General features: G+C 47.4%; 1 protein-coding gene across 13 annotated transcripts in view; it reads left to right on the top strand.

Annotated features, from left to right (window-relative positions):
- Positions 1–23,596, top strand: part of PPFIBP2 (PPFIA binding protein 2) — a 156,035-nt gene that overhangs the window by 106,321 nt on the left and 26,118 nt on the right. For 8 of the 13 annotated variants that reach the window (XM_061380506.1, XM_061380504.1, XM_061380508.1 and 5 more), the window contains 7 exons: positions 6,140–6,322; positions 9,576–9,668; positions 14,815–14,926; positions 18,752–18,813; positions 20,168–20,243; positions 21,347–21,450; positions 23,478–23,545. In XM_061380506.1, coding sequence (XP_061236490.1) covers positions 6,140–6,322; positions 9,576–9,668; positions 14,815–14,926; positions 18,752–18,813; positions 20,168–20,243; positions 21,347–21,450; positions 23,478–23,545 — 698 coding nt within the window. The remainder of the gene's footprint in view (positions 1–6,139; positions 6,323–9,575; positions 9,669–14,814; positions 14,927–18,751; positions 18,814–20,167; positions 20,244–21,346; positions 21,451–23,477; positions 23,546–23,596) is intronic. The other 5 variants (XM_061380510.1, XM_061380511.1, XM_061380514.1 and 2 more) reach the window with 1 other exon arrangement.

Below are 23,596 nucleotides of genomic sequence, written 5' to 3'. Positions count from 1 at the left end.
ATGCGGAGGGCTGCTTAAGCTGCACTATTGTCCTGTGTGTGAAGGTGTTTGTTTTGTGTGAGATGTTTGGCCAGCTCAGGTCACTGAGGGCGTAGGAGCATGATTAAAGGGAATGTTGCTTCTCATCCTGTGCTGCTGCTGTTTTTCTAGTGAATGCACTTAGCTTAAGGTTCAGCTGATTGCTTACAGTTTGAAAGAGGCAAGACTTTTTTCTTTTTTTCTTTTGAGGTCTTTTGAGCCAGATCTGAACAAACTTTCTCTGTGTAGCTCAGGATTTATCCTAAGCCAGTATCCTGCTGCCCTATAGTCAGTATCAAAGTGATTACAAATATTCATATATAAACCCGAGGACTTTGAGGTGTAGGTTTCCTGTTAGACGAATACAATCCTGACAGCCAGCTCACTCAGGAGTCACTGGTGACCCTTGTGAGACATGGGTGAATACTGGGTTTCCTGTTTACTGTACCTTTTCTTCTGAGCCTTTTGCAGTGGTTCTGGGTCATTTCAGGGGACCCGTGTTTGGGTCTGTTAGGTTTATGCCTGAAAAGTAGGATGATAGGAAAAGTGACCAGTGCGAAAAGTGATACCACAATTAGGAGGATGGGACATGAAAGAAAGGGATCCAGAGACAAAGGAAAACCTCTGGGTGGCGCACTTATCAAAGTCACAGCCCTTGGAGAGACCTTCCTTGGAGAAGGGCATCTGGCTTCCAGCACTGGGTATGCAGCGAGGCCTGCAGCTGCATCCCCTTCTGCGTGTAGTACCAAAGCAGCCTTCCAAAAGGGGACCAGGGGCCTGGCGTGTGCTGGGAAATGGAGTCAGCCCGATGGGTCAGGAATATCTCAAAGAGAACCAGAAGCAGTCTCTAGGATTTCCTGGCAGAAAATGGAATGTCTTGTAGCACAGATGCTGCTGTCATGCTTACTTTCTTCCTATGGGTGGGACTTTGGAAAGGAAGGGTTCTGATTTCTGAACTGGGGCAATCAGAATGATGGACTTGGAGTACAGAGCAAAGGCTGGGATCATTGTGTTTGCTCTGAGAGGTGCTAGCCTGACTTAGGAAAGTTTTACTATTCTTGTTTTTATTTTCTGTATTTTATTTTATTTACTCATTTTTATTTGTATAGGAATTATACTCCAACAACTCACATAAGTTAGTTCAGAAAGGTAACGCAGCAAAATCTCCTCTTCCATGGCCTTTCCCCGGCCAGCAGGCAGGCGCCAGTGTTGTCAGTTTGTTTTGTATGCTTCAGAGTTATCCTATGTATGGATGAGCAAATTTAGGTGGATTAATTATTTTCCTCATTTTTGCACAGATACACATTACTTTAGATCTTTCTCTTTTTTAATGAGCAGTCAGAGTTTGTTTCATATCAAGCACATTAAATTTTTTTTTCCTCATTTGTATTTATGTTTATATATTATTTCACTCTCTACCCTCATTTAGCCATTTCTCTTTTTTGGATGGACATTTGTTTCCAAGTGTTTGCTCTTATAAGTAATGCTGTTGTGAATAAATTTGTAAATGTGTGAAGATATTGAAGTGAAATTGAAGGGTCAAAGGGTACATGCATTTGACCTTTTGACAGGTGTGGAGGTGGTATTCCCACCCTGATGTGTCAGAGTGCCAGGATGGTCCTAACTGAGCATGAAGTAAGAGGGAGAAAAACAGCTAAGTAAAACTGTGAACAAGTTTAACAGGTAGGGTAGCATAGGAAAGACTGATTATGGGAGCTGCCCAGTAGTCTCACACAGAAAAGTGCCATTAAAAAAAAGAAATTTGATGGTTAGCAAAGCAGGAGGAATAAATAAAATGAGCTGAGATTACAGAGCAGTGATTAGAACCTCATAAATGTCACCTGGACTTCATGACATGAGGCCTGAGAACGGAAACACTGCGACAAAAGGCTCCACCGAATGGGAGAGAGACAGACCTGTTGAGAGAAGAGATGGGCTGGCTCTGAAAATAAGGATTTTAAAGTACACTGAAGTGGCAGGCCTGAGGATGCACACACTGGAGAGCAGCACTGCCACATGGATAGGAGGTTGAGAGGAGAGTGTTCAGAATTGCTGGGCTGCACCACGTGGTTACAGGAAGCAGAGGAGGAAAATGGGTGCACTCCTAATACAGATCCCCAGACTGATGGAGGCAGACAAGGGACAGGAATGGGAGGGAGTGGCAATTTGGAGAGTTCCTAAAAAGACTACTCCAGGCTTCCCTAGTGGTTCAGACAGTAAAGAATCTGCCTGCAATGCAGGACAACCACATTCAGTCTCTAGGTTGGGAAGATTCCCTGGAGAAAGGAATGGCGATGCACTCCAGCATTCTTGCTTGGGAAATCTCCTGAACAGAGGAGCCTGGCGGGCTACAGTCCACAGGGTTTCAAAGAGTCGGACACGACTGAGCGACTCACGCTTTTACTTTCAAAAGATTCCTTCAGCTAAACACCTAAGTATCGAAAGGCTGCTTTTTGTTTTTGTTTCTTCCCTACCCTCTTGTTTTTAGTTTCTGCCCTGAATGTAGATAAACCAGGAAAACTCCCACTATGGCTCTAAAGCTAAAGCAAAGCTAGAAACTAGTTTATGAAGTAGAAGTGAAGAGTATCTTGGGAGTGAGTGGCCATTGCTATTTTGAGAATTCATGACAGTGGAGGAGGGGAAACTCACCATAGACTGCCATACACTGTAGACTTTGGTAAAGCTTACCTTTGAAAGTTCAGACAAAGAAGAGATGACTCAAAAATATTGAACTACTTAGAAATATAATTATTTCTGACTGTGTAACCTCACAAATAATACCAATAAAAAGGAGAAGCTTAGAGATACCTTGAGAGAAACTAGTTTTCAAAGGGGCTTGTACCAAAGGTCAAAAGACAAATGAAAGTGCACCTGTATGAACAGTAATCCGGAAGGGCAAACCCCACTCAAAGGGCCAGTGCTGAGGGCAATAGGGAGGTTTCCCTTTAAAGTCACACGCTCAGCGAGAAGGTCAAAGAAAGAATGGGCTTGGTTCCGCTGATGCTTCTCACAGGTGCACAAGTGCTTGCTGTGAGTGAATTTTAAGGAATCTGAGAAATCAGTGAGTTGCTAAAAAAAAAACTGGAAGTAACCATTTTTCACTCCTCCTCTTTTTTTCAAAATGGCAAAGAAAGAAGGGTTCTACAAAATTCATTCTGCTGAGTTTGAAGTCAACCCTGTGATGGTTTGTGAGAAGCTAGAAGACTAAGTAGGGGTCTGTGTCTCTTAAGAGTGAGTCATGTCTGTTGGGCCTCACTGGTTTCGCCAGGAGTACATCTTGCAGCATTAGGCCCGGAAAATCCCCACTTTAGTGAGGCATCACATGTGGAAACACTGCTTGGGATACGTCTTGTGGATAAGATATAGGAATTTAGGATGAATGCCAAAATAGGCACCAGTTCAGTTGCTCAGTCGTGTTCGACTCTTTGCGACCCCATGGACTACAGCACACCAGGCCTCCCTGTCCATCACCAACTCCCAGAGTTCACTCAAACTCATGTCCATTGAGTTGGTGATGCCATCCAACCATCTCATCTTCTTTCGTCCCCTTCTCCCACTTTCAATCTTTCCCAGCATCGGGGTCTTTTCAAATGAGTCAGTTCTTTACATCAGGTGGTCAAAGTATTGGAGCTTCAGCTTCAGCATCAGTTTTTCCAATGAATATTCAGTACTTATGTCCTTTAAGATGGACTGGTTGGGTGTCCTTGCTGTCCAAGGGACTCTCAAGAGTCTTCTCCAACACCACAGTTCAAAAGCATCAATTCTTCGGTGCTCAGCTTTCCAACTCTCACATCCATACATGACTACTGGAGAAACCATAGCTTTGACTAGACAGAGCTTTGTTGGCAAAGTAATGCCTCTGCTTTTTAATAAGCTGTCTAGGTTGGTCATAACTTTTCTTCCAAGGAGCAAGCATCTTATTGGTACCCAAATGATAATGAACAGTGCCGTAAGATTCCTGCTAGGAAGATTTTTTTGTAGAGGGTCATGTCATCTGCTCTTAGTCCTCCTGCCTGGTGAGCATTTTTAGTCCATAATTTGGATGCTGAAATAGAAGGACTTGAAGTTGTGATGACAGGAAGCCAAATAAAAACTAAACGAGTCAGTTGACATTGGGATTCATGAAGACCCACAGGCTGGAGTGATGGATAGGTTGGCAGAAAAAGAGTAAAAGAGAGGCCAGAAGAACCTGAGTAGTTCAGAGTTGCTGAAGGTAAGGAGTAAAAAGAGGGAGCCACACAGCTTGAGGACAGAGAACACATGTGTGGATCCGACGAGGAGGCCGGTACTGACCCCTTGTGTGGTGGAGACAGAGCTCCAGCTCATTTGCCTGGAGACTGGAGGTGGGGATGAGGTGATGAAAATCAGGGTCAGTGGGTCTAGACCCCTCACTTGAGAGAGATACCAATGAAGGGAACAAGAGAAGAGTGAGGGCAGCAAAGTTCTTGAAACTTACATAAGCGAGAGAAGAACAGGTCTGATGACAGGCGGGGCCAGTGACTAGGAAAGACTAAAGGCTCTGGAAGAGTGACCAGTATGGGGAGCATGCCTGGGCTTTTGTTGTCAGTGATCAATGTCACGTAGGTCTTCACTATGTCCTGTGACCTTGAGATGTTTTTGATTGCTCTCCCAGTTTCTCTCCTTCATTCCTTACGGGTCAAGTACGTGGTGGCAAAAGGAGAAGCACTGGGGGAAAGTGAACTCCCATTTATTGAAGGCTCCCGTGTGCCAGGCACCATGCAAGCTATTTACCAAAGTCAGCTGAGTCAAGGGCGGCCCACCTTCTGACGCTGATTCTGGGTGAAGACAGGGTGGGGCCATCTCCAGGCTGAGTTAGGTGAGCTGGCTCCAGGGCAGAGTGGCCAGGAGGCCCGGGGCCCGCTTACAACAGCCATGCCTGCCGCTCAGCTCCCCAGGTTCAAGTGGAGTGGCTGGCGTAGGGCCTAAGCCCAGTGTCCTCTCAGCCCCAAGCTGCCACCTGGACCCAACAAGGTTTAGCAGGGAGGAGCTTTTCTTTTTAAACAAAACACAATTTCTACTGGGGATGGAAAACGTTGCATGCCTGGGCAGGTACCAGGGGGCAGACCCCTCAGCACGGTGCTTAGAACATCAGTAAAGGTGGGCAGAAAGGGGCTAACCACTGTGATTGGCTGCCACCCTGACCACCCTGGGCTCTGTTTAGATCTATTGGCAGCCATCTCCTTCACTCTGCCCACAGTCTTCCCCAGCCTCTCGGGTATCTTGTTGATGTGAGCAGTACCGTCATCTACCATATCACCCAGTCCCTGACTCCTCGTCTCCTTTACCCCCACCCAGGTGAGGGGTCTAGAATGTGCCTACTTGACATCACTGAGACTCGTCCCATCTCTGACCTGACCCAGGCAGAATTAGTCCCTCCCCACTCTCTGAAAGCCCCGCCGTCTTCCTGGCATAGCACTTATAACCATTTGTGATTTTTATTTGTGTGTTTCTCCTCACTCACCCATGAGTGCCGCTGCTTACTGTGGCCTTGGGTCCCTGAAGAATGGCACTAAATGTCTGTGGAGTAGATAAAGAAAAGCCCAGTGGAGCTGCTAGTCCAAGAGATTCAGAACTAAGTAGGTATGAATTCTAAAAGTTGCAGTATTTTTCTGAAGTTGACATAAAAGGCCAAAATGTTCTTGAGGCTTCAGAGGAGTCAGGTGTGGTGTTGGGCGTGAGGGAGTGCTTAGGGTTGGGGACCTGTGAACATGTTGTGTGCTGTATGTCCCTGGTACTCAGGTGTTGGTATGTTTAGGGAAGGAGTTGGTGTGTGTAGAAGGGGTGTGTCCACATGTATGCCCATCTCTGCTGTTGCTGGACTCTGCATCTCAGACCTGGACAGGTAATGATGGCCCCCAGTATGGCACGAAGGCATTGCTGAGGGGGTTGTTCAAATTGCAAGACAGTCCTGCGGATGGGGCAGGTGAGGGAAAACACTGCATCTTTTGGTTCCTGTGAAGAGAGCAGGTGGTCGTGGACAGTGACCCCCGGGTGCCCCGCTGCACACTTCCGTCCTTCTGTTCTGCTTTCCCAGGGAGTTCCGCGTGTGAGTGCAGACTGACGCTGAGTGCTTTTTTCTCCTCTCTCTTCCTTCCTACAGTCGGTTCTGAATGTGATCAGTGAGCTGCAGGAGCAGATGTGTAGGCTGCAGCTGGACATCCACAGGCAGATGCAAGAGCGCCTCTCTCTCAGTAGGGACTACTCTGAGGAGGTGGCGGCCGGCAACGGTGCGGCCCGGCCCCAGCCCTGCGGCCAGGACTGTGCCCACGGGGAGGGGTCACCTGTAGGCACCACACTTAAGTATATGGGCGCATGTGTGTGTGGGGCGTCTCATGGCGGAGGGACCGGGGTATCTCCTAACCAGAACCGTGTGTGCTAGCTTAACATGGATCTGCAGTCACCTCTGGGCAGAGCTTGGGACTCCCCTTGGGGGACGTGAGCTGAGCTCTGTGACACTCCCCCAGCAGCATCTGAGCAGGAGAGGCCAGCCCTCTGACGGCGACTGCACTTATCTGCCTCAGGGCTGGGAGTGAGCTGTGTCAGGTGCCCCAAATGATGGGGCATTGGTATAAAAGGAAGCTTCAGGAGTTCCCGTCCCAGGTCTGACCAGCTCTTCCTCCTGGGCTGGGAGATTAAATGAAGTTTCGTCTCATGTGATTTCTTTTTTTTTTTTTTTTAAGAAAAAAATAGCATCATGAAAGAATCCTTTCAAGTTTATACTTAAAGGGATTTATCCCCAGTGAGAAAATAGAACACGAGTTTCCGTATATTTGACAACTGTCATCGTCTCAGTTTCTGGGGGAAATTCTCCCACATGATCACGTTTGCGGGATCTCACCACCTCTGGGCCTGTGGAGTGTATCTGACTGGGATTCTAGACTTGACCCCTCACACTGGTGTCACCAGTGTTTTGTGATGGCAGCTGCACAGCCATGATCCTGTGCCTCCAATGCTCCCTACTGAAGAGGACCGGGAAGGTCAAGGTCACGATAGCCACGTCTGTAGGAAGTTGCCGTGATGTTATATTCAACTATGAGACGTGTTGAAAAATCTCTACTCTGACTTGGGCATGAGAGGACAGGGCTCGGTGGGGAAGAAAATGAGAGTCAAGATGAGGTGCAGATTTGGAAAGGGGAGCTCTGACAGGGTGCTGGCCCCATGGAGAGCAGGTCACCCCAGAAAGGCTTGTGAGAGAAATGAGAGTGGGCACCAGTGCTAATAGCTCATGATGGGCAACAAATAGCTGAGAAGGGAGAGGCTGGGCCCCAGAGGTCCCCAAGCCTGGAGATGGTCCTGCTCGGTGTCCCCATAATGGCTGCTCCTCAGCAGTAACCTGCACACTTTGGGTTCTGCCATCAGCAGGCTTGGAATCCCCCTCAAGCACAGCTAGACTCAGAAAATGATCTTGGATCTGCTACAAGTCACAACAGGCCTTAAAGTCTAATGTTGCAGATCAAGGAGGCAATAATCTTAGCTTGGAAGACTTTTTTTTTTAAGGGCAGCAACAAATGTTCACCTCATTTATAAAAAAAAATCTTAGTAAAGATTTTTAGTAAAAAAAAATTTTAGTTAAAAAAAAAATCTTAGTAAAACCTACACAGTTCAAGTGGAAGCGATGTCACTTTCCGGTGGATTGTCTCAGAATGCAAAGAGCTCCAGGCCAGTTAATAGATGGCTTGAGTTGCATGTGTTCATTCATCAAGAAATAATGCATACTTGACTATGTGCCAGAGGTTAGCAAAGCTCATGGAGTTCACAATATAGGAGGATAACTAGCCACTAGCAGTCACACCGGTAAATGTTTAATTGCAAATGATGTAAAAGATGATACAGATACCACAAGAGTATAGAAGGGAGATCTGAGGAAGTGTGGAGGTTGGGATAGCTTTGCTCAAGGCAGTCTGAAGGATGGGCAGGGATTAACCTGGCAGACAACTCCAGACTGAGGGAGCTGCAGGTGCAAGGGCCCAAGTCAGATGGAACTAACAAGTACGGGTGTGGCTGGAGTAGACCTGGGGAGAGCTAGTAATACAAGAGTCAGGGCGCAGGGTCAGGCCCAGCTGTGTTGGTCACGGGTGAAATTTCATGATCTTTGAAGAGCAGGGAAGGCCAAGATCAGACTTGTGCTTCAATCATATTGTTCCCCTGGATGCCGTGGGGCCAGTGGATTCAAGAAGGGCAAGACGACAGAGGACCAGCCAGCAGAGAGACTGTCCAGGCTGTCAGCACTGACTGCTGGATCAGAGTAGCCACAGTGGGGTTGGAGTTAAACAAGAGACTCAGGCAGTTTCCTTGAAGGTAGAATTTACAAGGCTCTGTAGATTACGTATGTTGGGGGGAAAGACCAAAGAGATGCCAAGGAGGGATCCTGGGTTTCTGACACAAGATGGAGATGTCATTTAGTGAGACAAGGATATCTAAAAACGGGAACTGAGAGTTCCGCTTGGGCCATGACAGTTGGAAGAGGCCCAGATGCCATCCATGTGGAGATGTTAAGTGGAAAGTTACATGAGTCTGGAGTTCAGAAAGTCTGTGGAAGTAATCACTTTTATGCTAATTTTTCTGAATGAAACCAGTCAACAGGACCATTTGTCTGTTAAAGGACCCTAGGTTTGGGACAGTGGTGTCTGTACTAAGGGGTACTGTAGAAAGCAGGGGCCCTGGGGTCAGAAGATAACAGGCCTGATTTCCAGCTCCACCATCAGCAAGTTGTTTAAATGTCACCTTCCCACTCAGCAACCTTCAATGGCTTCCTATAATACGATCTAAAGAATGGCTTCAGAATTCTTTATATTCTCATCCAACAGCCTTTACAGTAAGGTTCCACCTTATCTCCTGACCTTATTCCCACTGAAGGCTGCCCATCCTCTGCTCCAGCCCAACAGGCTGTCTGCCTTCATGCTTCCTGTCTGCCCTCTCCCTAGATGCCTCCCCTCTTCCTGCTTTCTTCAAGCCAACTCCCTCCTCAGAGCTAGAACACCCAGGCCAGCCTTTACATTTCACACTTGAGCATTTGACCTTGCAGTGTTTGATTTCTATCCTCCTGGCTTGTCACTTCCTCCCTGACCCTCCCTTTAGGCTCCTCAACTCCCCAGGCAGAGAGATGCTCCCACTTAGCACGCTTCCTGTCCCTTTGTCTATAAGAAGCTGCCTTGTTTTTGTTTGTTTTTTGCATCTCTGTTTCTCTTGCTCCCAAACCCTACCTCTCCTGTCCTTTACACGTGTGTGCATGGTTTGGGTACCCCCTACAGGGAATGCAGATGCTAGAAAGGTGGAGGGGAACAGGTTCTAAAAGAAAAAATGTTCTCTTCCTTATGTCTGAAACTCCAGGCCTTTGTTTTGTAATAGGCACACAGCTCTTCCTGAAGCAAGGACCGGCCATCTTTAAAGATTGGAGCCAGCCGCAGTGCGGAGCCTGATGTGGTGGCTCCTGCCTTGGCGTCATCCTCTGTGCATGTGCTTATTATGCAGGATTGTAGATCCTGGCAACACCCTGCTCTTTAACCATCAGAACTCTGTCTTGCTCACTCGTCTAGGAGTTGCTTCAGGAGCTCCGGCACCTCAAAATCAAGGTGGAAGAGTTGGAAAATGAACGGAATCAGTATGAATGGAAACTGAAGGCCACCAAGGTAAGAGGCAGTCCTGCTGTTTACGGAGAGGCTTTGAGCCCCGTGGGGAGGGTCTGTGTCTGAGCCTGGGGTGTGCAGTAGCCTTAGCTTGAGAAATGTGAATTGACCCCATTGTATGCATAGGTAACAGTGTGCAGATTGTGTGAGCAGATGGATCTAATCCAGGAGGGCTCTTCCCCTGGAGAAAGCCCCCGAGATTGAGTTGCTGAAGTCACAGTCTCTGTGTCCCACAGCAACCCCCAGGCTGAGGCGCTAGATGAAGGCCAACATTATCTTGGCTGCATTGTTTTAAATGTAGCAGTCCTTCTGCTGTAGTAATCAGTTTCTAAAAAGAGGCATGCTTTATTTTTAGCAATTCCTAAAAATATGTACTTGTCTTTTTTTTTTTTTTTCCAACCAAACCATATTTCTATTGAACTGAGGAGCTTGCTGTTTAAAGGATACCAGTGATATATTATTTTTGCAAAATAAGTGTTATCCTTCCCTCTTTTGTTTCTTCTTTCATTTTCTCTACTAGTTGAAATGGATTCAACCCACACATTTATTGTCTTGGCCAGAACACTGTATTTTAAAACTTTAAATTAGCTTGCACTTAAGCAATAGGAAATTTCACATTAAAATAGAGTTAGACTTCCTTGGGAGCAGAGGAAGGACGATCTGGGGTTAAGGGAAGGAAACCTTAAAACCTGAAGCAACTTTTCCTGCCTGAGGAACTGGCCTGGGCTACCTAGGGTGCACACACGCCTGCCTTTCCACCAAGAGCTCTGCAGCGCCACCCACAGGCGTCACCAGGTAGTCCCGTAGGCATTTTCATCTTATTGCTAAGCGAAAGTCGCTCAGTCCTGTCCGACTCTTGGCGACCCCATGGGCTATACAGTCTATGGAATTCTCCAGGCCAGAATAACGGAAATGGGTAGGGTAGCCTGTCCCTTCTCCAGGGGATCTTCCCAACCCAGGTATCGAACTCAGGTCTCCCGCACTGCGGGTGGATTCTTTACCAGCTGAACCACAAGGGAAGTCCAAGAATACTAGAGTGGGGAGCCTATCCCTTCTCCAACAGATCTTCCCAACCCAGGAATCAAACTGGGGTCTCCTGCATTACAGGAGGATTCTTTACCAACTTAGCTATCAGGGAAGCCCATTTTCATCTTAGAATTTTTTTTTTTCCAACATCTAGTTTATACTTTATTTTTCTATAACTTTAAGTGATTATAAAAACAATAATGATCATTAGATATAAGTTTTAAATCACAAAAATTTAAAGGAGTAAAAATCACTCGTATACCACCCAGGAGATAACCACTATTAATATTTCTTTCCAGGCATTTCTCTTTTTTTGGAGGATGGGGGTCTCTCTGTTAATTTTTGGTGTTGATAATTTATTCACAATTTTATACCATATTGTTTAAAAAAAAAACTCTGAATGCGATGTTGATGTATATATAAATGTAAATAATTTTCTTAACTACTTTATTGATGAGGAAGCTGAGGCACAGAGCAGTTAGGTAACTTTCCCCAGATCTTATAGCTATTCAGCAGCAGCGCTGGAGAATCTGCTTGTTCACTTACTGCTCTGTCTTTATCTAAGTGTCCCCTTGTATGCTCTATGCGGCCCAGGCCCCAGTTCTAGGAACACTGTTTCTCTAACATCTCGGAACCTTCCATCACCATGATCCACTCAAGCAAGTTCGGTCTTGGTGAAACCTTTAAAGTTATACACACCGCCTTCTATTACAAAACCAAGTAGGTCTTAAATCACCAAAGCGCTCTGCCTTGGCACATAGACCTTTGAGATACTAAGGGTTATTTAATAACCACCAGGTCTGAAACCCCTCCTTGTGCCAGGATGTGTCAAGCCCTTTGCACACGTTTTCTCATTTGGGCCATAAAGTAACCCAGCGAGGTCGGTTGATTTATTATCTTCCATTTTTCTGCTGAGGAAACAGGCTCAGAATGGCCAAGGTGAGGTTTTGATCTGGGTCTGTGTCATTCCATCATCCTAATTTCCTGCGATTGAAACCTGTCTTGTTTGTTGAAGTTCTTTAGTTTTCTGTGCAAAGCTTCTCAGTCCCTAAATGTGGCAGTGCAGTGGCTATAGGGCCTGGTCCCTGGGTTTAATTAAGGGAGATGGAGCACCCTGTCTCTGCTTGGCACCGGTCTGCATGACTTTGTCCCAAACCTCTTGCCACACAACTCCAGTCTCAGTGGCCATGGAAGTACCATACTTTTTCTGATGGTCAGATGCAGGGCCTCTGCGCTGTTGTAGACTTCCCAGCTTTGGAATAGACACCTCTCTGAGCATAAGAGAGCACCTGTCATTTCTGGCCTATTCTATGAAAATTGGCATACAGGAAGGGGCACCCAGCCAGTTGATCTGTAGAGTTGTAAATAAATGACCTCACCCAGATGCAGGCCTCAGAGAGAAGAGCCTGGGTTCTGCCTTGATAGATCGGCCCCTGGAAGTCACTGGTGTCCACTGTGAGGCCTGCAGACAAGAATTGGGTATGCGGATTCCTAGTAGAAACTAGATTTCGCCCTATCTGCAAAGAAGGGGAGAAATGGGTGTAGAAGTTGCAAGAAACGTTAAGAGACTATCTTCCAAGATTAGTCTGGCCCGTATAGAAATGAGACAGTGAAGAATCTGCCTGCAATGCAGGAGACCCCAGGCTCAATCCCTGGTTCAGGAAGATCCCCTGGAGAAGGGAGAGAATGGCTACTCACTCCAGTATTCTTCCTGGAGAACTCCATGGACAGAGGAACCTGGCAGGCTACAATCCATGGGGTCACAAAAAGTTGGACATGACTGAGCTAATACTTTAATTTTTCACTATAGAAATGAGAGGCATTTGGATCGAGTCTCAGGGCTAAGGGGTTTCCCGGGTGGTGCTTGTGATAAAGAACTCACTTGCCAATGCAGGAGACATAAGAGATGCAGGTTCAATCCCTGGGTCAGGAAGATTCCCCTGGAGGAGGGCATGGCAACCCACTCCAGTATTCTTGCCTGCAGTATCCCATGGACAGAGGAGCCTGGTGGGCTGCAGTCCATAGGGTTGCACAGAGTCAGACACTACTGGAGAGACAGCATGCACACAGACAATGCTAATGTTTTCTGAAGCCACTGTCACCATTAATTATAAGCCCATGGGCTCCACGGCCCTGAGTTAGCTGTGAGAAGCTGCCACCTAACTGCAAGTCTCCACAAACCGTTTGGCACATCTGGCCCCGGCTCTCCGTACTCTGTGGGTGGAAGCCAGGCAGAGGGACAGTGCTCTGTAGGGACTTCGGGTAAGGAAACCCACTCCTTGCCACCTCTTTGTTTTTACCTGGTCCCAATTAGGGGACATTAAGGAAGGTTTGTCCAGACCCTTGGAGGAAGGCTCTGGGTGCCCTAGCCCCATAAGAGCAGCCTTCACCTGTCTATCCTCAGTCGAATCCTTCACTGCTCCTGCTTTCTCCCCAGTGATGTACAGGGATAGTTCTTCATCCCTTGGTTTCCTGTGAGGATTGAGTGAGGGTTGATGGAAGAATGCAATGTGCACTCCATCCATGTGTCCTGAAACTGAACACAGGAAGAGCCACCAACAGGCCAGTGCTCATTTGGTTACTTGAGTTGTTCAAAGATGACCTCATGAAAGGACAAGTCCATACCATAACCTTGCAGAATTAAGGTGGGACACCACTGGGCTACCATGGGGGAGGGGTGCTCAGAGTAGAAGCTGTTGCTGTGTGTGCTGTTGTCTGGCTGGGAGTCAGTTCTCACCCCCTTTCTTAGTCTGGCTTGATGCTCAGAGAACTAACTAGCTATCCATAAGGGAAGGAATAGGATGAGAACAACAATAGAAGTAGCACTGATTGAGGCCTTACTGCCTACAGAGCATGAGGCTAAGTTGTTTGTAACTACTATCATATTTACTCCTCACTACAGCTCATGAGCTAAATGCTATGCTCCTGGCTTTGTAGATGAACCAAGACTCAGAAAAGCTAAACCACTTACCCAACTAGGAAATGAGAGAATCCAAGTTTGTTTGACTCCAAAGCCAGTGTATCTCTTAGGATGGCACCCACCCAGTTCTGATTTTCTTATGAGTATGAAAGGCAGGGACAACCTCATGTGTGCCTGCATGCTCGGTCATATTCGACTCTTTGTGACCCCATGGACTGCAGACTGCTAGGCTCCTCTGTCCATGGGATTCTCCAGGCAAGATTATTGGAGTGGGTTGCCATGTCCTCCTCCAGGGGATCTCCTTGACCTGGGGACTGAACCCGTGTCTGCCTGCGTCTCCTGCATTGCAGGCGGATTCTTTACCCACTGAGCCACTTGGGAAGCCCCAGGAACAACCTCACTCCTATTATGTGTGAAATTTAATCTGCTGTACTCGGTAGACATTTGGGTACCACCCACTGCAGCTGCCTATATGAATGTGTGCACACCTGTGTTGTACTCACATGCTTGATTTACACAAGTATGTCCACTCAGCATACCTGAGTGCTTGTATGTAATTACATTTGAGGAAAGGAGCATCGGTGCCTGAGGTTGGGCTGAGGCAGTGACTGTGCATTCAGGGTGGGAGAGTTTGAGGGAGGGAACTCGGCTCACGCATTATCTACTTGTGGTGATTTGCTTTCCACTGTATTTCCTGTATGGGGTGGAAAAATGAAAGATGCACGTACTTATTACAGTGGTGTACATACATGCTGTCGCAGGAGTATCTTGGGAGGAAGAAGACCATGTCCAGAAAGAGAATTCATCTTTGGACCAAGGGCAGCCCTCCAATTACACACGCTCGCACCTCCTCAGGCCTCAGTGGTGTGTGGACTACAGAAGGCAGGGGAGGGAAAGAGTTCAGTCCAGTCAGGGAGGAAGAAGCAGGAGAAAAGAGCAGCTAGGATGGTCAGAGCAGGGTGGGGAAGTGGAGAGGGGAGGGCCAGTGTCCAGAATGGCCAGGAAGAGCATGTTTATTCCCCAGAGCGCCACCTTGTGGGGAGGGCGGTAAACACCTCTCACTGCTCGCCTCTTCCTACTTTGCTCTGACCTGTTAACTTCCTAACGGGTCCTACGACCCGTGGGCTCTGGACTCTGACTGGAATTGCTTTCTTATGGTCTGGTGGTCCCTCTGAGCTGGTTGGATGCCTTTTTCTCTTCCAGGCTGAGGTAGCCCAGCTGCAAGAGCAGGTGGCCCTGAAGGATGCAGAAATTGAGCGTCTGCACAGCCAGCTCTCCAGGTCAGCAGCTCTGCACGGTGACCACGCAGAAAAAGGTAACTGGCTCGGCCGTGACAGAGTGCAGTCGCCCCTCGGCCTGGGTTCTCTCTTATAAGTGGGCTTGTGAGTCTCTGGGTATGTGAACAGCTGTGTGAGGAGGCATGCGGTGTGCACATACATGTGTGTGTGTTCGTGTGTGCACGCATGGGTCTGTAAAGCCCAGCTCTCTTGTTGAGCCATGGCCGTGAACTCTTCCCTGTTCGAGGCCTCACCTCTGGAGGCTTTCCTCAGATGTGCCGTCACCACTGGAGCTCTCTGGGCCTCTGCCTCTGGAGCGTTTACTCTTCCCCTTCAGTGCAAGGACTTGTCTTTGTGTCATCGCCACAGAAGAGGCTTTAGCGATTCATTTGGTCATGGAATGGTTCCCCGCCTGATACACACTCAAGGGCCAGAGTGACAAAACAAATCCATCATTTCTCGTCCTTTGGATCTCAACTTAAGTGTGAGCTCTCGGAAAGACCTAACCTGGCCATCCTACCTCAACTAGGTGCCCCTACTTTTCTCAGAATCATCATTCCTGTTGTTTCTCTCATAGCATTTACTATAACCAGTGCTGTGTTTTTTAAAGTCCCTTTGAATAGACTGTCATCCTTCCTTGGTGGCAGGGACTGTGACTGTCTTACCTGAGAGCATATCCACAGAGCCTCACACAGCATTCAGCCCATAGCTGCCAAGGAATATTTTTTGAATAAATGAAAGGATAGTGAATGGTCCCTAGGGAGTTCAAGTCTTGCTGATTAAAAATAGAGGCTAAATCCTCAAATATTCTTATTAATGTGTATTTAATATTTGCAGTTGTTTGCCTTACATACAAAATGATCACACACCTTCCACCTTCTCCTCTTGCCCTCAAGCTTCAGAGTGTTGCTGGAGAAGGTCATGTGGCCCTGTGAACTGGCTCCACTACTAAGTCTCCTCCGGGCCTCAACACCACTTAGCTTGGATCCCTGGCAGGGGTGGGCAGCCATGCAGCCCTGAAACAGTGGCTTAGGCTGGAGAAGGAAATAGTGACACATATGCTCATCCCTCCACCAGCCTTTCTCAGTGTTTTCACCAGCCATTGAGTGTATCATCTATCTCCCATGGTCTAATGTGGAGGATGCAGACCCCTAAGATACTCTAGACTATCTATGATGCTAAATTTGGATAGAGAACTCCCCAGGCCATGATTTCAGGTCAGGCAGGTTTCCCCCTGCACCCTGTGCCTCCCCACAGACCACACTTTCCAGGGCCTGCCTCGGGTACCTCTTGGAGCTGATCTTTAGAGCCTTGTTCCGGTTAGGCCCTGCCCAAAGCATCAAGATTTGCAGTCTTCATCTGGAGCTTACCACCCTTCACTCCACAAACCACCAAGAGCCTAAGACACCAAGCAGCACTCTATACCTTCCTCTGAAAAATGAATCCCTACGTCTATTTACACAAAGTCTGTCAATCCATTCTTCCTGCTCTTGTTGGCTGTAGCAGGCAGCCAGAGGAGATGGGGTGCCCATTCGTGCTTTTGTCCCCTTGTCTCCTGAAGTTTACTTACACTGACATACTTATTCTCTGTAGGATCCAGTTTGGGATGGGTATGGGGCTTTGTTTTGGAAAAACTATGTGCTAATTCCTCAGTTCGGTTCAGTCACTCAGTCATGTCCCACTCTTTGCGACCCCATGAATCGCAGCACGCCAGGGCTCCCTGTCCATCACCAACTCCTGGAGTTTACTCAAACTCATGTCCATCGAGTTGGTGATGCCATCCAGCCATCTCATGCTCTGTTGTCTCCCCTTCTCCTCCTGCCCCTAATCCTTCCCAGCATCAGAGTCTTTTCCAATGAGTCAGCTATTCGCATGAGGTGGCCAAAGTACTGGACTTTCAGCTTTAGCATCAGTCCTTCCAATGAACACCCAGGACTGATCTTTAGAATGGACTGGTTGGATCTCCTTGCAGTCCAAGGGACTCTCAAGAGTCTTCTCCAACACCACAGTTCAAAAGCATCAATTCTTCAGCGCTCAGCTTTCTTCACAGTCCAACTCTCGCATCCATACATGACCACTGGAAAAACCATAGCCTTGACTAGACAGATCTTTGTTGGCAAAGTAATGTCTCTGCTTTTTAATATGCTCTCTAGGTTGGTCATAACTTTCCTTCCAAGGAATAAGTGTCTTTTAATTTCATGGCTGCAGTCACCATCTGCAGTGATTTTGGAGACCCAAAAAATAAAGTCTGCCACTGTTTCCCCATTTATTTCCCATGAAGTGATGGAACCAGATGCTATGATCTTTGTTTTCTGAATGTGGAGCTTTAAGCCAACTTTTTCACTCTCCTCTTCCACTTTGCTCAAGAGGCTTTTGAGTTCCTCTTCACTTTCTGCCATAAGGGTGGTGTCATCTGCATATCTGAGGTTATTGATATTTCTCCTGGCAATCTTGATTCCAGCTTGTGCTTCTTCCAGCCCAGCGTTTCTCATGATGTACTCTGCATAGAAGTTAAATAGGCAGGGTGACAATATACAGCCTTGATGTACTCCTTTTCCTATTTGGAACCAGTCTGTTGTTCCATGTCCAGTTCTAACTGTTGCTTCCTGACCTGCATACAGATTTCTCAAGAGGCAGGTCAGGTGGTCTGGTATTCCCATCTCTTTCAGAATTTTCCACGGTTTATTGGGATCCACACAGTCAAAGGCTTTGGCATAGTCAGTAAAGCAGAAATAGATGTTTTTCTGGAACTCTCTTGCTTTTTTGATGATCCAGTGGATGTTGGCAGTTTGATCTCTGATTCCTCTGCCTGTTCTAAATCCAGCTTGAATATCTGGAAGTTCACGGTTCATGTATTGCTGAAGCCTGGCTTGGAGAATTTTGAGTATTACTTTACTAGCGTGTGAGATGAGTGCAATTGTGTGGTAGTTTGAGCATTCTTTGGCATTGCCTTTCTTTGGGATTGGAATGAAAACTGACCTTTTCCAGTCCTGTGGCCACTGCTGAGTTTCCCAAATGTGCTGGCATATTGAGTGCAGCACTTTCACAGCATCATCTTTCAGGATTTGAAATAGCTAATTCCTAGACCTCCACCTGTTTGGCGGAATGACTCCCAGCCCATTTAGGCCTTGTCCTTTGACCTGGCTCTCCAGACTAGTTTGTGAAGAATTCCAAAGAGTCTCTGTTGGGTCCAGAGTGGGAGAAGGACAACTGTCATCTACCACAGACTGACAAAGACCCCTGGGCCCATAGGGAAATTCTGTAGGTTTATGATGAACTAAGACTGTTTTCCTTGACTGTAGAGTTTGTTTCAATATATTTATAGATCCAATTAAACATTGTTAGTCAATTCTGACTATGCCTTTCCTAATTGAGCCAGGTACCTGGCTCTTTTTACATAATCATTCTTTCCCTGTCTCTCTTTGGCTGGAGACTCTTTCTTCCCATTTTAAATTCTCCTCTGGTGTAATCCATGGGACTGTGTGATTTTTGATTCTCTCTGAAACTAGTTAGCAGCCCAAGTACCTGCTTACTCAAGTTATAAAGAATAAATGTCAATTTTCTTCTGGGATATCAATTGTAGAAAGTTTGGGGGTTCTTCTACGACACCCTTGAGTAAATGACATTTTGTTCCCCCCAAAAAAAGTGTCTATAAAGAAAAGACAAAATACCAGGTTAATTTGTTGAATTATCCAATAAATATTTAATGAGACTGACTGTGTGCCAGACACCATCCTGGGCTCTTTGAAGAAGTAAGGAGTGATGTATAATTTATTCACACAGAAAGTTGTAGCATCTTAGCAGGTTGAACTAGTTGTCTGCATTTTATGTAAATAATTCTTCCTACACTTAAATTCTTTTAGACCAAGAAATTCAACGTCTGAAAATGGGGATGGAAACTTTGCTTGTTGCCAATGAAGACAAGGTAAGATGGCCACTGAGCCGCCCTGTCCTTTCCCTGCAGACCTTCCTGGTTCTGTTTGCTCCCTTCTGGTCTCTGATACTTTGGGCAGGGCTGTGCCCATCAGGACACTGACTCAGGGAAGTGTCAGGAGATCCACCTCTGCTTCCTGGAGACTCAGCTCAGTTACCTGCTTTTGATTTTGATGCCTGGGAATTTTGCCTAAATGGAATCTCTCAAAGGCAGAGTAAAGCCATGTCTGTTCAGGCTGGTTTGGGGGAAAAAAAATACACTAGGGTTACTGCCTATGTCATAGCTGTTGCTCAGACTCCTAACAAAACTTTAGAGCCATCCACCAATCAATCCCCCATGTTCATGATCTGGTGATGGACCCTTCATAAAACTGGGACAGACCCATCAGCCTTCTTTGTTCTTCACGTTGAATCCCTGTACAATCGTAACATAGCCACCTCCATACTACAGAGCACCTATCTGGCACAAAGGTCAGCTCTAAGGATCACAGCCCTGCATTTTACAGACCAGGAAACCGAGATTCAAAGTGCTTGAGTAGTGTTGCCCAATGGTCAGGTAACAGCAGATAGCGGAGCCAAGGTCATACCCACGTTTATCTAACTCTGAAATTCGTGTGTCGTCCCAAGTCCCCAGCCTTTGCTGGGGAAGAATTGATCCCCTCCGGAAATTTCCTCTGTTATGTAAGGAACCTCAGACTCCTTAGGTATTGAGATAAATATGACAGCTTTATTTTAGTCTTTTTTTTTTTTTTTTGACATGTAGCTTCAGAGGACAATGGGCTTCCCATGTGGCTCAGTGGTAAAGAATGTCACCTGCCAAGCAGGAGGCACAGGTTCAGTCCCTGAGTTGGAAAGATACGCTAGAGAAGGAAATGGCAACTGACTCTAGTATTCTTCCTGGGCAATCCCATGGACAGAAGGAGCCTGGCAGGGCTACAGCCCATCGGGTCGCAAAGAGTCAGACATGACCGAGCGACTAAGCAACGGCAAAGAGGACAGTACTTGGGTCAGGAGGCAGGTTTCAGTGGCTACATCAGGGGGGTAGGGAGACAGTTTCTTGCTTCAGGAAACGTTTGAGACGTTCGAAGGCTGTGTCAAATGGGGGTTGTTTTATAAGTAGAGATTGGACTCATAGCCTTCAGGGAGAGCAGGAGTGTTTACGACGGCCAAGGAGGCAGACCACTGAGAACCCAGGGCCTGGGCACTCTGTCTCCCTTTGAGGTGTTCTAGAGGTTCCACCCAGCTTTTCCTTTCTGTGTGCGCAGAACGTAGCCTGGGCCCCACATGAAATCGCCTCAGGTGCCAGTGTTGCTGTTGACATGGTAATCTGTTTTGCCCTGTGACAGGACCGTCGGATAGAGGAGCTTACGGGGCTGTTCAACCAGTACCGAAGGGTGAATGAGATCGTGATGGCAACCCAAGGTAAGAGCAGCAGGGAGCTTATCATCTTCTCCCCAAGGTATTCCATCTCCACTGTGTTAAATGCCGGGCAGTCCTGCCAGAAGAGTCTTCATTTTCATTTGCAAAAATGCTCTGCAGGAAGATGGAGCTGGTTAGACTGCCCTGGATGGTGGGAAACTGGCAGCTCTTGATTTCCAGAAATTTTGTCAAATGGCAGACAGTTCAGTACTTCCAGGGACTAAACTTTCCAGACCATCAAGAGAAGAAAGCCTTCAACTTGAACCACTGGGAATCCCCACCCTCAGGAGATCTGTGCATCTGCCTGGCATACTTCTTAGAGGCAGTGAGTGTAGCCAAACCTGGATCCGAAGGCAATTTAGTACCCTCACTGGGAATTAGAGCCTATCCACCTCCTGGAGAGTCTAAAAGCATCCCTAGCAGTGGCCAGGACACTCGGGGAGCCTTCTTTGAGTTTCTGGGTGCTCGGGTTCCCATAGGAAGTCACAGGGCAGGGAGAGCTGTTTGTGTTTCATACTTGCTGCCCAGGCAGCATCCGTGTTGTGTGGGCACCCTGGGGCAGATGCCCGATGGCTGCCTTTTTGGTCACGCTGTTGACCCGGGCTCCCATTACAGATCCCGAGAAAGCAGCTGTTTCACAGGAGAGGGCTGCTATGAGGGTGCTCAGGAACCTCTCATTCGGGCTGAGCTGCTGCTGCCTCTTGGGGAAGAGCCAACCCCTAGTTTGGGTTGTGGCTGCCGGTTGTCACCCAGGGCCACTGCCAGCCCTGCACGCATGTCACAGGCTAATTTCCTCTAATCCTTCTGGAACTTGGGTTAGGTGAGGGCCTGAATGCCTGTGGCCAAGGAATGAGAAGGTTGGAGAGGAATAATTGGGGGGTGGGGACTTCTCTTGGTTCCCCCAGCTTGAGCTTTGACCTTGAAACGGCCTCCTGGAAGCCCTTGCTTAGATGCTCCAATGAATATTCTGAATCACACTTTTAATGTCCCTTAATGTTTTTCTTTATCCCTCTTAATGAAGGAGAGACTGTGTTAGAATTTTGTGGTACAATTATAGGTTTCTAAACAAGCCATGTCGTGGTAATGATCTGCATTAATGCTTCCAGGGCCTTCAGAAAGAACTCTCTCCATCAATGAGGAAGACCTGGAGGGAGGTTTCAGGAACTGGAACACTGCGAATAAAGGCCCCGAAGACCTATTTAAATCAGAGGTACTGTGTTTCCATTAATGATGTGGGGTTTCAGCAGGCCCTGGGAGCTTGCCCTGAACCTGGGGGAGGATCAGGAACCTGCCAGGTATAAATCTTGACAGGTAAAAAAATTAAACCAGTGGAGTCACCGCAGAGGCTTTGGGGAGACACTGAGGGTGGAAGGAGCCAGGGCATAGGCCTGTGTTCCTGTTGGGGAGAACAGCAGAGTGGATACTAGACTTCTGAGGATGGGAATTTTCTCTTTTCTAAGCTTTGTTTTGGCCATGCTGGGTCTTGGTTGCTGTGAGGGCTTTTCTCTAGTTGCAGCCAGCGTGGGCTGCTCTCTAGCTGTGGGGTGCGGACTTCTCTTGTCGCGGGGCACAGGCTCTAGAGCGCATGGGCTTCAGTAGTTGCGGTTCCCGGGCTCGAGAGCACAGGCTCAGTAGTTGTGGTGCACAGGCTTCGTGGCTCCGTGGCATGTGCAGTCTTCCCAGACCAGGGATAGAACCCATGTCTTCTGCATTGACAGGTAGATTCTTTACCACTGAGCCACCAGGGAAGCCCCAACTTTTCTTTTTCAATTGGTTTCCTTGTTTATTTTTGCCTTTACTCTCTGGAATTTGAGCATAGACCAAAGGGGTATTTTTATTTACCACTGCCTCTCCAGGATCTGCAGTGATGCCTGATACCCAGTTGTATTCAACAAATATTTCTTAATGAATGCATCTTGCACATTTGGAGGGATAATGAACTTTTGAAGTGATAGATTCCTGTTTCATAGACAACCTCTCTTCCCTGTAGCCAGCATGCAGATTTCCTTTTCTCTTGTTTACAATTTGGTCCAGTTCTATGGCTGCCTCTGGACTTAGTCTAGATACACTGGGCAAATAAACTTGTAGTTACAGATCTCAGATGGAGGAGGGACTTCAGCCCAGAATTTAAAAGGTTCTTAAAACTCCAGAACAGTCACACTGAGGAGGCTTAGTCCAGCTAAACCCTTTTAATTAAGGGAGGGGCAAATGTGTCACCTGGTGGCCCAGTTAGGTAGTCAGAGCAAGCACCCCAGATTGCTGGCAATGGTGGCAGTAACTGATATCCAGTACCGGTGTGATTAGCACTGTACATGACTCACCTCATTTATGCCTCATGACACCCCGTAAAAGATTCTTCTTTTATTGTGCCATAGCTGAGGCTCAGAGAGGGTAAGTAATCTGCTCTAGGTCACATAGCAAGTGGGTAGCAGAACTTAGACTTGAACCCAAAAGCCCAGGCTTTTAACAACACTACATACTATAATGCCAGAGTTCTTTCTAAATAGACCAGGAAGATACCAGGCTCTAAAGAAGACAGCCATTAAGTCAGTGAAGACATTAAATTGCGTCCTTGTCTACCACCATTAGCTTGCGTTCATTCCACCTGTGAGACCCTTGCTTTTCTGACCTTGCTAAGCCCATTCTCATCTCTCAAGATTCAGCTTAAGTTTCTCCCCTCTGAAGCCTCCCTGACCTTCCCACCAATGAGAAGGGTCCCTTCCGTTCCCATACTATTAATATATTATAGGAGTGTTGCATTGATCTTTCATCCTAATTAACTTACCCACCTCCCTGATGGCCTGTCAGGCAGTGGATGCTGCTCCTGTTTGTTGATTGACTGTATGAATTACAGTGTTGCTCATTGCAAGCAGAAATCCACTCTGGCTAAGTTACAACAAGGTGCACAGTGGCTCACTGAATGAAAGGAAAAGCTCAGAACCAAGCTCAAAGAGGACAGGGCGCAGGGATTCGGGTGTCAGGACTAACTGGTCAGGACTCTACTGCAAGGATGTGAGCTTGGGCCCTAGAAGGAGAGGCAAGTTGGCCATGGCTTTCAATATATCTTGCTTGTTGGCATCTTAAAAAAGCAAGGCACCAGTGTTGCTGTACCCCCCGTGGCTATACCCAGGGCGGGAGACGTGCCTCCCCAGGAGGAATTGTCCAAACAAGGGGAAAGGATGGAGGCCGGTCTCCAGGCAGCGACTGTTCTTTCCAGTGACTCTGGTTCCCATGCAGGTGTCTCCAAGAGGCAGCCCTCCCACAGCGGGGCCACCCCCACTACCGCAGAAATCACTGGAAACCAGGTAGGAGGCCCAAGCGTTTCCGTGAAGCTGCTGTGCTCTCAGGCCCCTCTC

This window comes from Bos javanicus, chromosome 15 (genome assembly GCF_032452875.1).
Source record: "Bos javanicus breed banteng chromosome 15, ARS-OSU_banteng_1.0, whole genome shotgun sequence".
Lineage (NCBI taxonomy): Eukaryota > Metazoa > Chordata > Mammalia > Artiodactyla > Bovidae > Bos > Bos javanicus.
Note: the sequence above shows the minus strand (reverse complement) of the source record. Positions and strands in the feature narration are given on the sequence as shown.